Genomic DNA, 16,263 nt, shown 5'->3' with positions numbered 1-16,263 from the left:
GTTCTGCCGGCCCCAGCTTTGTCTCGGTTTCCACTGCAACAATTGTCCTGACGTTGCCGACGCCTCCTACTACCCCCGGAGACACCACTCCTCCCATGATCCCTGGTGGCTACGGTGACTCTGTCCTCCCTGGTGCATCTGGAAATCCTTCGACTGGTGCTCCCGGCTCTGGCACTCCAGGATCTGGTACTCCAGGATCTGGCACTCCGGGCTCAGGCGCCCCAGCCATTCCGATTACACTCACTGTTCCCGCAGGTGGTGTCTCTCCTACGGATACCAACGGTCTCCCTGGTGGTGGAATTCCCATCACACTCACCATCCCCATAGGGGGTGGCTCCCCTACGGATTCGAATGCCCTCCCTGGCGGTGGGATCCCAATCACACTTACCATTCCCGCAGGTGGTGTCAACCCGACAGATACGAATGGTCTTCCTGGCGGCTACACCGATCCGGCTCAGACTGGTGTCCCCCCTTTCGGCGGTTTGCCTGGGCCACAGATCACTGTCACTGTTGCCTCAGGAGCTCCCGATGCAGGTGTCCCAACTACCGTTGCTGGCGTGCCAACTTCAGTCATTGGTAGCTACTCTGTCATGGTCGACCCCGCAACTGCTGCCGCTGCCTCTCAGAACTCGCCTTCTGTCATCACTCTCTGGCCGCTGTCATCGACGGTTGACAATGCTCTTCCTGGCGCTGCAACATCAACTTTATGCACCAGTTCCGAGTCCACTTCCACGACCGTGCTCACCAGCAGTTTCATCAATGTCGTTGCAGATGAGACTACCACGTACACGTTCCCTTACGAGTCTCTGGTGACCAAAGTCGATACCATCCTCGCCTCTGCCTCGGACGTCGCTGTCACTGGCGGTGCTGCTGGCTCTGCCATTGTCTCTACCATCATTGGCGTATCCACCATTCTCGGAGTCTCTACCATTGCTGGTGTTTCCACCGTCGGTGGCCCTATTGTAACCGCATCCACGGCCTCTGCCCCTGCTGTCACCGTCTCTCCTGCCGGCATTCCCTCTGTCTCCACTTGGCAGAGCGTTGTCGTGCAGAGCTCTGTTGTCCAGGTCTTCACTACTGGAGTCTTTACCTCTCTTGTCCAGCCTGGCGGAGTTCAGAGGCGCTACGTCAACACAACTGCAACATCCAGCACACCCACATTGACGCCTGTCCCGACGCCTATCTGCACCGGTACCACAGAGGTTGGCAATCAGGTCCTCGATGTAAGTTGTTCCGCTCTTGCTGTCTCATTCACTTGCTGACTGTTTGTACACAGTTTGATGACGTTTCCTCCGGCCCGCTCTTCAACCCTTACCATCGGTTCTGGTTCTCCAAGGGCTTCCTCGTTGGCCCCCCTCCGTTGATACCCTTCCTGCCGTCCTCAGGCGGCCGCCTCGTGGAGTTTGTGCCCCCAATTCTTTCGAACACATCTTCAGATGATGTCTCCGGCGACACGGCGCAGATTGGCATGGGAAAGCTGGTGTCTTCTCCTTGCTTCCAATTTGACTTCTTCGGCATGAACCTAGGCTGTCACTCTGACTCCGCGGTTCCCAACCAGCTTTGTGTCTTCACTTTCACTGGATACAGATGGGATGCAACCAACGCGACCGAGACAGAAGCCGTCAGCCAGAAGGCTTGGGTCAACGCTTGCAATCAGTCTTCCGGCTGCCCACTTACTCCTTTCTCGGCTGTCGACTTCACCGATCTCAGCTCCATCCTGATCACTCTGCAAGTCGATGGCCGACCTCAGGTATGGTGGTCTGATGACATCCGTGTCGGCTGGAGCAAGAATGATTGCGCGACTGCCAATTGTCGTCAGCAGTTCCAGCCGGAGAATATTCAACTCCACGCTGGCCCTTTCTTCTACTGGACCAGCTCCGGCATGAGGGTTTTGTCCTCGTCTAGAATCAATCGGGGTTGAGTCTACAGGGACACATGATGATTACAAGAATGATTGCAATAATGGTGGATTGAGAACTGTCGTGTTGCTACACCATTTGATCCGAATTTCTTGGGCGGCTCATCGCGAGCCGGGATGTGTGCTGAAATGACCATGGGAGAAAGGACCAACTACACTTATGTATGCTATTGCTAGTATTCTACATGAATGATTTTGGAGGTCCCATACTACTGTATTTGTCTCATGTCGCTTTCTTGTCTCAACTAATTGCATTGAAGCAATATGTGAGCTCTGAGTGGGCGTCGAGTGGTGACGTGCGGCATCAAGGATCACTTGCAAGGCCATGTTCATGTTGGACAGGGCGACGTCATCACGCGTTCTCAAACCTGGCAAATTCTAGACACAAACATGAGGCCGTAGTGTCCGGCGAAGAAAGGCAGGAATCGAGTATGTATTCGAGGACCGAAAGTGGGCAACAGGTATTATGAAGGCTTGAGCGTAGGCTGATGAGCAACCCAGCTACATCTCCCGTATGTCAGTCTGATAGTCACCGGTGCAATGGACAAACCTTAGGGATAGCCAATTAAAAAGGAAAGTGACAGCTGAAAGGCTCAAGATTTGACATTTCCTCTTCCATCTGTTACTCTACTTCAGAGCCCCATTCTCCCAACGCCGCGCGCAAGCTCATCGATCTCTGCAGCATGCCTCACGCCTTCGGCCGAAGAGTGATTTCGGCCGCCCACGGGAGAGTTGCATTCCGGACACACCGTCTGCTGCATCGCCATGCCACACTCCCCAATGGTGAAGGGATGTCCGTTGCGGCATGTGTACCAGTGCCCTGTTCCCAAGAATTCCTTGCTCATGGCCGCGTAGACGGCTCGCATTTCGTCCGTGGACACATCGCTGTAGAATATCCCGTCGTGGAGCATGCGCTTCGCCGTCTCCACTTCGGATGCAAGCATCGCAGTGAGCGGGTACTCTTTAAGGATGTCCTCAGCTTTCTGAAGGTGGTCCTCGCCGAGCTTGATTATCCTCTCTCTCGCCGAGGAGCCTTCTGCTTTGGGTGTATCTTGCGTGCCAGTCGTCGGCTTGGTATCGTCAGGCGGTGCAAAGTAGCAGAACATGGCAAGAAAGATGTGCCCTTCGACTTCTACTCTGGAATAATTCCTCATGTGAGCAATCTCGATCAGTCGCTCGCAATCCTTGATGTATGGCACCGCATCGATATTGGCAGACTTGGCGCCGTTGTTATCCGTGGCATTGCGGCACAGACTGATGTAATCAGAAACCAGAAGGAGATCGCACCGCAGCGAGAGCGTCATGGCGTCCAAGAAACCACCCATCTGAATTGCCGACTCGTCAAATGAGTAGTCGCTGGTTTGCCGCCGCTTGTTGACGTGCCAGACCAGGTGTGCCACACGCTGGTACGGCTGTTCCTCTTTCCAGACCGCCCCGAGGAAGTTGGTGATCTGGTTCCGGAGCATCCTGAGGGCCATGTACCGAGTGTCTCCCGTGAGCTTAAAGAGATGGGTCATTTGTTGCTGCCGAGATCCCCTAAGAGCAAAACTAGATTGGGCTGTGGGAAACCCTGACTGTGTTGTAGGAAAGCTGAATTTGCTCTTCTCCATCTTCTGCAGAGTGTCTTGCGCGGCGAAGAATGCGTCGGTCAACTTTTGCTTGACGCCATGGGCCCAGCTGATGAATTTTCTCGTTGACTCATCTAGAAGTCCACGGCGAACGATCCTCCCATACCTGGAGATGTTTCTTAAAGATCCTCGGCAGTCGGGGCACACCTTGATGTTAGTCGCTGAGAATGGATGAGACCCTGATTTGATGGTCGTTGGCACTCCGTCGGGCGAGACCTCGTAAAGATCGTGAAGCCCCATCTGTCCGTCCATGGTTTTGTAAGTGAAAAAGTGGCCACAGTCTGGAAAGATACAGGGCTCCTCGTCCAGGTCCACTGAGTCGTAGTCGTTCATGAGGATGAGGTCAACCACCCTGTTCTTGATGTCATCCGAGGCACACGTCTGGCAGTATTTTTTGTCTGGACAACGTTCTCCGCAGATAGAGGGGCCTTGTCACTGTTAGAGTGTGCACAATTGCCCGGGAGACAATGACTTACATTGATGCCCGCAATTCAACACTTCGGTACACCGCTTGGTGCAGGGGATCCAATCGCAAGGAGCCGCGCAACTGTTATCGCAAGTCAGAAAAACCTCATAAATTCCACAATCACAGTTTGACGTTGTACTCACGGCATTGAACACTTAGAGTGTGGGCATGCGGATGGGCACGCCTCCTCTGCACACGGTGGGCAAGGCTCATAACATTTCTTGCCGCACTTTGAGTGCACGCATTTGTTCTGACATGGAGATGAACAGGGAGGGCAAGCTCCATCTGCATGGCAAGTGTCTCGGCAAGAGTGACTACAGGATGTGTAGGACCTTCCGCAGGTCTGTCGACAAGCTTTGTGGTCCTCTTCGACCACTTCGCCACCCTTTCTAATGAGACATGCCGAGCACGGCGACTTGCAGGCATGGCCACAAGGCCTCTGGAAGCCACACTCAGCCCTGCAGAGATAGCTGTCCCTGGCAACGTCCACGTGGCAAGACACCTTCACGGTATGATTGCATCCTGGCACCTCTTTGTCGACTTGGACGACACATTCGATCAAAGATGGGTCCTGGGCTTTCCAACAAGCGACGGTGTCGAGGATGTGACCGCATGGAAGCTTGAAACCAATGCCGCGCAGCACCTCGGTGCACGGCTTATCGCAAGGCTCTCCACAGCGTCGGCGGCATGGGTGATCGCAGCTTTCCTTTGGCCTTGCACAGTCCTCGAGACATTTAATGGCGTTGTGAAGGTGATCGGAGTGGCAAGGTCCAGTACAGGCGTGGCCACATGCCAGCCGACGGTCACATCGGAGTTTGCATCCACCATCTGGAGAGAATCGAAGGAAGTCCTCTGGCTGTGACACGAAGCTCGTGTTTTGAGGATGTCGCGGACATTGGAGTTCCAACCTATTGCCGAAGTTGCCGCCGTTCTGGAGGATTTCCGTGACTTGCGCCCACATGGTGACATGACTCGAGGTATGTGAATTGCCAATAATGTACATACCGTGCTTAGCTCGAGAGAGAAGAACATTGATGCGGTTGGAAGTACTGAGGAATCCGCATCTCTTGTCGTTGTTGCTGCGGACAAGTGAGATAATGACAACATTGGCCTCCTCGCCTTGAAAGTTGTCGACCGTTGCGGCTCGAACACCGCTCAGAGCATTTGTTTTTGCCGCTTGCCCTATGTTCGTGGAGCTGCCCTGAGGAGAAGTAGAAGCAGATTCCATCTCAGCAAGATCATCCATATCTCGGTCGTTGATGACGATCTGCATAATAGAGCTGAGCTTCTGTCGCAGCTTGTTGAGTTGTCCTAGATAAGGCGTCAAGACGGCGATTTCCCCGGATTTATACACGCCCTGCCTTAGCAGGTGGGATACAAGCCCCGAAACAAGCTCAATCTCGAAATTGTTGGAGTACGACGTCTCAACAGAGTCCTGGTCAGACTTTCCGCCCGATTCCGGGCTTTCGTGGTGGAGCCAAAAGAGCCTTCGTGCCATGCCGGGGACCTCTGGGTAGTCTTGCACATTTTCAGAGTCTGACAAAGATGGGTACAGTGTCGATCGTACTAGTTCCGCAATCGATGGGTGCATTCGACGTTGCGTATCAAGGACGCTGAACGGGATACTCGGGACGTTGGGAGGCGGTTGGACAAGTCTTTCGAAAAGTGACACATCCAGGGAGTACTTAAAGCCAGCCGGGTTTGCACGTTGGAGTCTCCAGTCTTGTATCTGAGGACGTAGCTGAAGGTGATCCCCGATCAGAATGGCATGCTCGATAGTTGGCAAGAGTGCGGTCAAAAGATGAGCTTCCAGAACTTCGCCCGCTTCTTCGCATACAAGAACCTTGCCATGCACTCGCCGAAGAAGGTCAAGATTGGTGGCGAGCCCCGTGGTTGTGACACCAATGATGTTGGCTTCTTGAAGGCAGCGCAGATCCATGGAGCTTCTGATCTTGCTGTTACTTTCTTTGTTTGCCTGGTAGGCCTTGTGTAACCTTGACAGCGAATCAATCTCTCCTTTCAGCACTTCGTCAAGCCATTCTTGGTAGAGCAGGATGCGTTCCTGGTGGTAGAGGTCGGATAGCTTCAAGTGGCGCAAGCGCCGGAGTGGGCGTGTCGTATTGGTGGGCAAGCCGCCGGCGAGCCACTTTTTGACAACATCCCCGCGTGAATAAGATACCGTATGCCACTTCCCTTCGTCGTCATAGTTTGGCAGGGTTGGCCCCATCAGCTCCTCATGTTGGGCAGGATAGTATTCGGCAAGATGAAGACGAATCTTTTCGTTGTCTCTACTGAAGCTGAAGTTCGAAAGCCTATCGCGAATCTCGCTTGTGTTGACGTCCAAAGTCTCGATGGATTTATAGAGATCTCGACCTTCCGCAGCCGTGCGGGTCATGTCTCGAGCAACCGCTCTCAAGTTCACAGGCGCCAACCTCTCAGATTTGGATCGAGAGCCAATGCGAATGATATTCTTGACACCACCATCTAAAAGATGCTCCAACAACTGGTCCAAAGCATGATTGGTGTAGCAAACGCACATAATAGGCCCCAACTTGACTTTCGATTTGTTGGCAAGCAACACTTTGATGAGCGCTTCTCCAGTATAGCTCTTTCCCGTACCCGGAGGACCTTGTATCAGGGCGAAGGATCTTCTCAGTGAATTAAGGATGGCCTCAGATTGAGTCTTATCAAGGCTAGAGTGCCTACTTAGACGTGACGGGTTGATAGCATCGCCGGGCGCGTATGAGAGTTTCCTGCCATCGTTCGATAGGCAGCTCAGATCGAAGGAGAAACCGGGTCGCTTGGAGTAGAGTGGAGGAGATATGTCCGCTGGTTGACTCCCGGCACGAAGCGTTAGGATGTCTTGGAAAGGAAGGTCCAGCGTCCGTGACATATCTTGCAATGCCTTCAATGGAGGGGCGAAGGAAGGCAGTAGGATGGAGGGGAATTCGAGAAGACGACGGTGCTGGCGGACGATCCGCATGGTCTTGAACCACCTGAGTGATCTCTTGATCTCTTCGACACCTGTGTCAACCAATTGGAGATGCACGTATGCGTGATTTTGATCGTCGAGCAGACTGTAGCGCGGTCCCTTCTTCTGACCCTCCTCTTGATCGTCTGCTTGACCTAGCTGGTTCTCGTCTTTGGGCGTCCTGATGGTCGACCTTGAAATCTGAAAGAAGAAGATACCGCCCACTCCATCAACAATACACACAAGAGACCCATCCATGAGTCTCTTTCCTGCCCACCAAGTGCCGCGTTGCAATTTATCCAGACCTCTTGTAGGTCGAGGTTGGTCAATCTGGACAATGAACTCAAGGCCTGACCATCGGTCGAAGGTCATGTCAACAGCAATGGCGTTCTCATAGGCCACGACTCGTGTCCTAACATCTCGCACCTTGACGGCCGACTCCACTGTCGTGCGGATGGCGCTGCGTAAATCGTGGAGTGTATCCTCGCGTAGGAGACGGAAATGACGATCTAGCAAACCTCGCAGACCTTGTAGATGATGCTGTGCGGGGTTGGCAACTGGCAGGTATTCATCTCGTGAAGACATGATTTCTTGATGAGTGGGCATCAGCTTGATATCTGATATGTCTTGGTGGTCATTGTCGTGGCGCTCGCGACGTTTTGAGAGTCTGCCAGGCAAGTCCTGGCTGAGAGTGAACTCGGCCATGGCACCAGACGACGCGGAGACATGGACAGCGTCAACCAGAGTTTGGCCGATCCCCAAGCGACGGCAAACATAGTCGAGGTGTCTGTTTGCTTGCAAGGAATGGAAGTCGCTTTCCTTATTGCCAGAAACATCCAATCGCAGCTTGATTCCTTCGACAATAGGATGAAAGAGGGCGTTGACAATGTTCGAGGTGCTGGTGTTGATGACTTTGGCCAAGACGCCGCAGGAAAGAGCAAGTGCTTCCATGCCAAAGATACCAGTACCTTCGAAAGGTAACTCAGCCCAATGATCGATGATATCGAAGATGAAATTGAACAGAGTCTTCAGACGAGTGGCGTCGATTCCCAAGAGTAATCGATAGAGCATCGCGGTTTCCTGCTCAAGGACCACAGAGTCTACAACAGTTGGGTGAAGCATAACTAGGAACAAGGGCGAAATACGCGATTCCCAAAGAATTGCTTTGTCTTTGGGCGTTCTAGTAGTGGCAGACCCCTCAATAACATCTCTGACAAGCGATAGTCGAGTTTCAGTGGCCATCTCCTTGACAACCTCTTGTGCCAGGCTCACATCTTGCTCCACTAGAATGATAGCAGTGCGGAAGAACTTCGAAGTGGTCTCGTCCCAGAGCAGCGACACCTGTTTTGGCTGAGGTCGAAGTCGTTTCCACTGAAATAGCCGCTCACGCTCAGGGTTACGCGCTTGGTTTGAGGCATTGTGGGCTCGGCCATCGCTCCGTCTGGCATTCGCTGCCGAGTCGTTGAGTGCGACATTGCTAGGTCGCCCTTGACCTCGTGGTTGGCAATCCGACTTGTCGCCTGTATCGTGGGAGAATTTGCACCTCGAACCAAAGCGACAGGTTCCAGTCCTCACGTAATAGTGGCATGTACCTTTTGTAGACGAAGTCGCTCCCGGGCGGTTCCTAGCACATGACAGACGTTAGCTTCGAGATCACGGGTTGTAGGCTTTAGTAGCCGCCATAACTCACCCGCCGTTTGTCCACATCTTCGGGCGCTTTGTAAAGTAATTACTTTTAAGACGTTGGTAGATAATTAGGGTCAGGCAATCGCTCAAGAATATCTACAGACTGCAGTGACTCAGGAAGATAGGCCAGCAGAGGGAGCATTGTCGAAATGGGGAGCAGCTTCGCCCTTATGAGGCTCTGGCTAAGTTAGTCGTATGCCAGACAAAGCCAAGGATGGCATTTCCAGCAAAAGGAAGGTCCATGCAGCAGCTTCAAGAAGGCTCTCTGCATAAAGGTCCAGGCACCAACCAAACAAAGCCTAAAAGCTTCATTGGCCATCTCGAACGTACAGCGCCGGAACTGGCGTGATTTTCCCTCCGCCGCAGGGCTTGTGAGCTTTCGTTGGACGGGCCTCCATCGCGTGTTAATAGGAGACTGGCATGGTGTTGTGGGCACCCTGCAGCGCAGAAGCAGGAGGCCGTCAACGCCAAAGTATGCGGCTCCTCCCGCGACGAATGGGAAGGCGAGGCGGGCTAGGGATTCAAGACAGCCACCAAAGGGAAACGGTATGCCAGGGAGAATTCAGCCCAACGGCCTCCTGATTGGCCTCGGGTGCCGTCATATCGCGGACCAACATGGTGCTGCGGCCGTTTCTGCCAGATGTTGGGGCTGAGAGGGTCGGAAAACTGGCCTTCAGATGACCAAGATGCCAGGGTGCGGAATGAAAAAGTCGAAATACACCGTGATGGAACTTTTGGGATGGCTGAGACAAGAATCTCGCGATAAAAGTCGGATATGCAGTCGTCAAATGTGAGGTAAGTTGAGGTTGGAGTTGCACGGGCGTGCCGTTCGGGGCGCGACAATTGCCTGCACTGAAAAGAGACCGGGAGTGCTTTCCGCCTAAATTTTAACGACAACCAGGTACCCTAGAAGACTACGTTCCGTGTCTCCTACCTGAACCACGATTATGTTAGCAGAGTCAACTACAACCCTACGAACTGGAATATACCAATCGAATAACCATGGAACCGGCCCAAGTGGGAAAATCATCCAGACGTGATAGCTTAGTGATAGCTTTCGTCGGGGAGACCTGTCCGAGGATTCTTTCTTGTAGGTCGCGACTCAGCTTCGTTCGTTTCATACGAACAGAAAAGCCATCCTACGAATGTCAAGACTATACCATTGAGGAATTTGTCAAGACTCGAAACAATATTCAAAATTTGAAAATCGTATATGTCTGCCTATATACTACTGATAGTCGGCTTATTCTTCATGTCATCCACCTCACCGCCGCTAAACTCGCGTATGAAGCAATATAGCCGGTTTCCGCGGGTATCCCTTATGACCCTGGCTTCGCATGACCATCATAGTGAGTTAGCGGCTAGTGCAGGAGGGTCGATTGGTCTTGCAAATTGCCGTTGATACGACTCCCAAGGATTCTGTCGAGCGATATTCCACCAGGGTGAAAAATTACTCTATGGGGGGCAGCAACTCGGTAGTTTAATCCAAGAATTCCATTCTCCCCAGCGCCAAGAAAAGTAAACATTCAGTCAAGGCTAGCCTATACAAAGACCAGATGCCACAATTATCTTCATCCCTCAGGGCGCGTGCATGGATCGATGCACAAAGTGGGAGGATGCCCCGGGTCGGCCCAGTGCTTGAGGTTTGTGCATGTGCAAACCACATACGTCCATTTGGGGTTGCCTCCTTTGTCCACGATCGGAGCCTCGAACTCGAATTTGCCTCCACTTTTGCTTTGCACTCTCTGACAATTTGGCCTGTCGTCAGATTCACTTAGATGGCCATTGACACGGAGCATGCTCGGGATGATCAACATGCTGCAGCGCCAACGTTTCGGCCCCGGCGCCTCCGGATCACCACAGTCGCTAGTAACACCTTGTGCGATTGAGCTAGTGACGGACTCCGATATCGTGAAGCTCATGCCTATGCTCATAATCTTATCCTTGGGGCCAATTGTAAAAGAGACGCCCGCGGTCCATGTTATACCAACCGTATATGTTTTAGTGACGCTGATTTCTGCGCCATGTTAGCCCTCAGACTTGCGTGGAGTTAGGTCAGCTCACCTACTTTCACCGCCTGGCACAGAAAGACCAATCTGCCATCTTTCTCCCGTAACTTCAGTCTTGTTCTCGTATCTTGGGCAATAGTATCCAAAGTTCAAAGGGATAAACATCTGGGGGTCCGCCAGGCCTGGGGTTGAGAAGAGGGCAAATGCCATTGCAAACCACACAAGCAATGCCATAATTATAGGTACGTTGAGCGCGGATTGTGTTAGAGCAATTAGCAGATGCTAGACAGCTACCTTGAGTGTGGAGGGCCATGTGTTAATAAGTTGCCAGAACCCGGGACCAAGTGTCAGGTGACAAGTCGTTTAACGCCTGATCAGTCTTGAGCTTGTTGATGCGGTGCTTCTTGTGTATCAAAGCCGCATTTCGTACGTTCAATAGTTTAGGGTAGACTTTACAGAAAAGCCTCATCACTACCACTGTTGGGTCACATCATGCCATGGGCGTTGTGCGCGCATATAATACACCGATTTGACACCGGCACCTTTTGCCCGATTGGTATTCTTCCTCCTCATCATGACAGCTTGTTGCACATAGATACAACTGTCATGTAGATAGAAAGCACATCGAACACCGTTTCCAGCTAAAGTTGGCAAGGTGCCGCCTCACAACCTAAGAACCACTGCGGTTGAAGAAGGCCGCCCTCGACGTTTGCGGCCGGCGCCCGTGTCAGCTATCCCGTAGTTCATCGTACTTGTTTCTTTTTGGATAAATATCAGTACATGAAGTTGAGCGCGTGCTTAGGGTGTTTTACGTCTATCGAAAAGTCAAATTACGTACCTTATAATGTGATTTCTCTTGAAAGCCTGACCCAGTCAAGATCGATCTTTTGCGCCTGTAAAGCCGGAATAGAAAAGCCCCCAATTGTCTTACAACATTTGTTCGTAGATCGTCAATGATGCGTCGGATAAGCAACTTCAGAAAATCACAAGGCAGACAGGCCTGGCGAAACACTGACCAGAATGTTTTGTTCTACACCAAAAGCGGGATCAGTCAGTCAGAAATCAGGCTTTCCTGCCAGGATCCAACACCTCACTAAAAACAATCTTTTTGTTGGTATACACGTCAGCAGAGCAGCCTGAGAGCCGGCAAAAAGCTCAATAATCTTATGATATTGAGCTGCGTATGTATGTGTAAGGAGGAAGTGCGGTCGTTGGTGAGGCAAGCTATTCTGTCTTGAGAAGCCGTGGCGAAAGCAGGGCTCTTGTTGGCGGATTGGGTATTCGCAGAAGAGGCGCGGGCGGTTGCGAACGGTTATTATTTCTACTAGTTCTACTATTATTACCTTTTGTCTTTTATATATTCCTTGGAGAATATGATAGACATAAAGAGATTATAATTCTAGAATAATTCTTAGGCAGAAGGAGAAGACAATTTGGGAGAGATGTTGGCTGATATAGGATGACGGCTGAGGGAGTAGAAACGAGATGGGGGAGGGGGGGTAGATGGGGTTTATGTATGGCTATCGGAGGCCGCCCGTGCGAGCCCATGGATTCCCAAGAGCGGTTACCACTCAGGACTCAAGATTCCTCCTGCTCTGTGTAGTACTCCTTTTGGTCCCGGCATGAAATTCACGACACAGTCACATGTTCAAGCACAGCAGGAACCTCGTTCGTCTAAGAAACCAAAGTCTGTTGAACTACCAAAAAGACTCGTCGACTCGGCCGGGCTCACTTACAATAGTGGAGGGGAGGGGCTCAACTGTCGCAGCGGGAGCTGGCGGCGAGAGTTCTTGGCTCTCCTCGCAGCGTTGATCACACTAACGTAAGTCACTTTTACGTGTCAAATGCATGTGCCTCAGATGACTTACGGAACAGTGTGACGAGACCCCATACCGGATCATAGTTTCGTACCTCGGTCTTTATTCTTCAAGGAATACATTGAGGGTAAACTGCCGTGAGTAAAGAGAATTAGAATAATAACGAAGGCATGGTTTGGAGAAGTGATAGAGATATAGATAAGGACCGTAAGGTATAGAGCAAAAATTCGTTAGTACTAATAGTGTTGTTTCCTAAGAAGTCCCTTACCTTATCTTACGTTGTAATATTGCGTTAAAGGGGTGGATGCTGAAGTGAAGCCGATATACAAATGGGGTTGTGATTAGAAAAGTTGCTAAGACGAAGGCCAGTTTTGAACGAAAGAGAACGAAAGAAGATACTGAAATAAGGTCTGGGCGAGAGGAACCTCAATTCTCTCATTTATCTAGTTTGCCGCTGCGTCTTGCTCGTGCACCAAGTTCTCAATGTGAAGTCGTCTGTGAAATACGAAGTCGCCAAATGTGGCTGGGCACCCGATGTGGCCCGTGTGGCCACCGGGCTGTGGCTGATGTCAACGGCCCACTCTCCCGTCATGGGGCAGAAAGCTTCTCTTCCCTCAACGCACACCATTCAGTCGCTTCGCTGATGGAGCACTATTCCCTGCTGTCCATCGCACCAAAGGAGTCTAAAGGGAAAGTTCGCGTCTTCGACTCCGTTCGGGGCCCATCTCCGAAAATGAAGCGGCCTCGGCGCGGCCCAGCTCCGACTAGCAAGCAGCCACAGCCGGAACCGGCCGGTGACGAGCGTTGATCTCTCGATGGGGCCACCACCAAGCAGCCAGGCCGTTTCGCCGATTTTGTCCCACACCAGCGGGCGGATTGACGTCCCGATGTCTTGATTCGATGTGTTCAACAGCTCGCCTAAGCATTTTCAAGCTCCCCCGGCAATGATTTTCACCGGCAGTCGCATTCACAGTTCGCAAACAATCGCAAACCGCATAACCATACGTGCGGGACAATACTCGACCTTCTCTTTGACAGCTGCGACGAAGCTCATTTCCACCCACTCACCACTCTACCGCCCCCCGGGATTGCGTGTGTTTCAAAGTGGATTGCTTTCCTTGTTCTCCAAACCCGGCCAGCCATGCAGCTTGCCCGCGGCCGGGGTCGGCGCCGGGGGGTGGTGGTCGTCATTTAGGTGTGATCGATAGTGTCGCTTCCGCGCCCCCATGACTCGAGCAACCAGCGTCGCTTTCGCAGTATTAAGGGCCATGGGGGGTCGCGCTTGAGGATTTTGGCGCCGTTGAAACAGTTTTGGTTCTTGCGACATCGCTACTCATCTTTTCGTTCTTCACGTTGGTCGAGAGTACTGCTAATTGCTTCGGCTATTGACTGCTTAGCAAAGATTCTATGGGTTCGGCAACTGAAGCATGACGACACCGAGAAAGCTTGTGCAAGAAGCCGCTTAAGTTATCGAGGTCGGAGCAAAGAACCCGTGTCTCGGCACTGCGATTGGCGCGCTTCTCCGGAATAGTGAAAAGGGACATAATCATGAGCGCTCCCTCTCCTCACATCGCCCATGATGTCGAAAAGCCAGGGCCACGGCAGACAACGGGGTCGCCTGTCCACGACGACACCGAAGGCACTCGCATGAAGGAAGCCGTGCACGGCGAGGAAAAGGCGCTGCCGTCGTCTTCATCGGACGACGACCCGCCGGGAATGGTGGCGCAGGACACGGATCTGGACACGGATGCTGGGCACGGGGCCGGCGCCGAGGCCGGCGGGATCGTGGGCCGCGTGCTCAGTCGGGCCACGTCCAGGTCCAGCGTCGCACAAGGGCCGCCTCCTGACGGGGGCGTCACTGCATGGATGGCTAGTGAGTTGCTGCGTGCTCCCTGTCAAGACTCTTGGGAGGCTAACTTCCACCACAGTCTTCAGCGCCCATCTGGTCATTATGAATACCTGGTGAGTTTATCAAATCATGACAAGACTGTGCCTCAGCTAATGAACCTCAGGGGCATCGTCAACTCCTTCGGCGTCTTCCAATCCTACTACACAACCCTCCTCGCCCGCCCGCCCTCCGACATAGCTTGGATCGGCTCCTTCGAGGTCTTCCTCCTCTTCTTCATCAGCACCTTCAGCGGCCGCCTCACCGACGCAGGCTACTTCCGCCACCTATTCATCGCCGGTTTTCTCTTTGTGTTCCTCGGCATGTTTGCCACCTCCTTTTGCTCACAGTACTGGCAATTGTTCCTCGCCCAGGGGATCTGCCTGGGCCTCGGCAACGGCTTACTCTTCTGCCCCGCGCTGTCGACGGCCTCCACCTACTTTGACAAGAAGCGGGCTCTCGCACTGGGGTTCGTGTCGATTGGCAGCTCAACAGGCGGGCTGATTTACCCCAGCATGGTCCGCCAGCTGCTTCCGAGTATCGGGTTTGGGTGGACCATCCGCGCTATCGCGTTTGTGCAGGCCGGCACGCTAGTCATCAGCTTCATATTCCTGAAACCGAGAGTCAAGCCCAGGAAAGCTGGGAGCATCGTCGAGTGGGCAGCTTTCAAAGAGTTGGAGTACACTTTCTACGCCATTGGTTCTTTTCTGGTAAGCTCATCCTCGCAACCCCCTTCCACTCACCGTCAGCCTCCCCATACTCACAACAACATGACAGAACTACCTAGGTGTCTTCTTCGCCTTCTACTACCTGGCCTCCTACACCCGCGACATCATCGGCCTCTCCTACAACGACTCCCTCAACCTCCTCCTCGTCCTCAACGGCGTCGGCGTCCCCGGCCGCATCCTCCCCGGCTACATCGCCGACCGCGTCGGCTCCATAAACACCCTCATCCCCATGTCCCTCGCCTCCGGCATCCTCATGTACTGCTGGGTCGCCGTCTCCTCCACAGCGGGGCTTTATGTGTGGACTCCCTTTTACGGCCTCGCCGCCAGCGCGATCCAGAGCCTGTTCCCTTCGGCGCTGAGCCAGCTGACGAGCGACCCGAGGAAGCAGGGGACGCGGATGGGTATGACGTTTACGATTGTGAGTTTTGCGGTGTTGACGGGCCCGCCGATTGCTGGGGCGATTATTGAGGCTGAGGGCGGGAGGTATGTTGGCGCGCAGGTGTATGCGGGTTCGTGTTTGCTTGCTGGTATGTGTTTTTGGGTGGCGGCGAAGATGGTCAAGACGAGGAGGGCTGGGATGGGGTTGAAGGTTTGGGCCAAGGTTTGATGAGGTGATGATGATGAGGTGCTGATTTGGGCACCGCTTGATGTGTTTCTTTGTGTATAGAGTGCGGTACAAGTCTGATGGGACGACTAGAAGCATCGAATACTCACGGGGTCATATAATGTAATTACTCAACGCTGTCGTACGGCGACGATGTCACGGTATTGATATCCATCCAGGTTTCGTGGCCACCTCCATCCCATGAACCTTGGAAACTCTCATCTCCAGGAGAGAGGCCCCTGAGATGAGCCGCAACCAAAATTGCTTCCCTTCAACCATTCTCACCGGGCCCCCTCCGACGAACCACCATCACCACCACAACCGCGAATTCCATCGACACACCACTATACAGGACATGATAATCTCTCCGGTAGGAAAAGCACAGGCTATACCACCTAGTCGCTCTCTTTTCCTCTATGAACCTACACAAAACAGCACGCTAACAAAAAACACAAGCAGGCTATCAGACCCAGTATCCTACCACCACGACATTAACCAGAGTTAAGGCAAGCCTAGACAAGGTACGTAAAAACACTTCATCAGCACTCACA

At 52.8% G+C, this 16,263-nt stretch overlaps 4 protein-coding genes across 4 annotated transcripts; 1 reads left to right on the top strand and 3 right to left on the bottom strand.

Annotated features, from left to right (window-relative positions):
* Positions 1-621: 621 nt before the first annotated feature.
* On the bottom strand, positions 622-1,451 carry BDP55DRAFT_671090 (uncharacterized protein). The gene is made up of 2 exons (XM_060575435.1): positions 1,277-1,451; positions 622-1,223 (listed from the first exon to the last, which is right to left on the bottom strand). Exons 1-2 carry the CDS (start codon positions 1,316-1,318, stop codon positions 705-707), a joined length of 561 nt encoding a protein of 186 aa, XP_060427107.1. The 5' UTR covers positions 1,319-1,451; the 3' UTR covers positions 622-704.
* A 949-nt stretch (positions 1,452-2,400) lies between these two features.
* Positions 2,401-8,773, bottom strand: BDP55DRAFT_232407 (uncharacterized protein). Its single transcript, XM_060566161.1, has 4 exons — positions 8,674-8,773; positions 4,156-8,607; positions 4,023-4,093; positions 2,401-3,974 (listed from the first exon to the last, which is right to left on the bottom strand). The coding sequence occupies exons 1-4, from the start codon at positions 8,688-8,690 to the stop codon at positions 2,551-2,553; spliced, it is 5,964 nt and encodes a 1,987-aa protein (XP_060427106.1). The 5' UTR covers positions 8,691-8,773; the 3' UTR covers positions 2,401-2,550.
* Positions 8,774-10,240: 1,467 nt separating this feature from the next.
* Positions 10,241-10,912, bottom strand: BDP55DRAFT_634338 (uncharacterized protein; the record flags this gene model as incomplete). Its single annotated transcript, XM_060572654.1, has 2 exons — positions 10,241-10,686; positions 10,738-10,912. 2 exons carry the CDS (start codon positions 10,910-10,912, stop codon positions 10,241-10,243), a joined length of 621 nt encoding a protein of 206 aa, XP_060427105.1.
* Positions 10,913-14,043: 3,131 nt separating this feature from the next.
* Positions 14,044-15,715, top strand: BDP55DRAFT_557037 (major facilitator superfamily transporter; the record flags this gene model as incomplete). Its single annotated transcript, XM_060569656.1, has 4 exons — positions 14,044-14,368; positions 14,424-14,457; positions 14,508-15,090; positions 15,158-15,715. The coding sequence occupies 4 exons, from the start codon at positions 14,044-14,046 to the stop codon at positions 15,713-15,715; spliced, it is 1,500 nt and encodes a 499-aa protein (XP_060427104.1).
* Positions 15,716-16,263: the final 548 nt, after the last annotated feature.

The sequence above is a fragment of the Colletotrichum godetiae genome, assembly GCF_030913485.1.
Source record: "Colletotrichum godetiae strain CBS 193.32 chromosome Unknown BDP55scaffold_33, whole genome shotgun sequence".
NCBI classification, from domain to species: Eukaryota; Fungi; Ascomycota; class Sordariomycetes; order Glomerellales; family Glomerellaceae; genus Colletotrichum; species Colletotrichum godetiae.
The sequence above is the reverse complement of the archived record's forward strand: the minus strand, read 5'-3'. Positions and strand labels throughout refer to the sequence as shown.

What these genes read in the sequence shown, in the direction of transcription:
- BDP55DRAFT_671090 (XM_060575435.1), bottom strand. Translation starts at nt 1,318, where the DNA reads ATGGTAAGGGTTGAAGAGCGGGCCGGAGGAAACGTCATCAAA. An exon ending in CCGGAGGAAACGTCATCAAA is followed by an intron (nt 1,224 to 1,276) that starts CTGTGTACAAAC and finishes GGAACAACTTAC; the next exon opens with ATCGAGGACCTGATTGCCAA.
- BDP55DRAFT_232407 (XM_060566161.1), bottom strand. An exon ending in CACTCTAAGTGTTCAATGCC is followed by an intron (nt 4,094 to 4,155) that starts GTGAGTACAACG and finishes TTGCGATAACAG; the next exon opens with TTGCGCGGCTCCTTGCGATT. An exon ending in GTTGAATTGCGGGCATCAAT is followed by an intron (nt 3,975 to 4,022) that starts GTAAGTCATTGT and finishes AACAGTGACAAG; the next exon opens with GCCCCTCTATCTGCGGAGAA.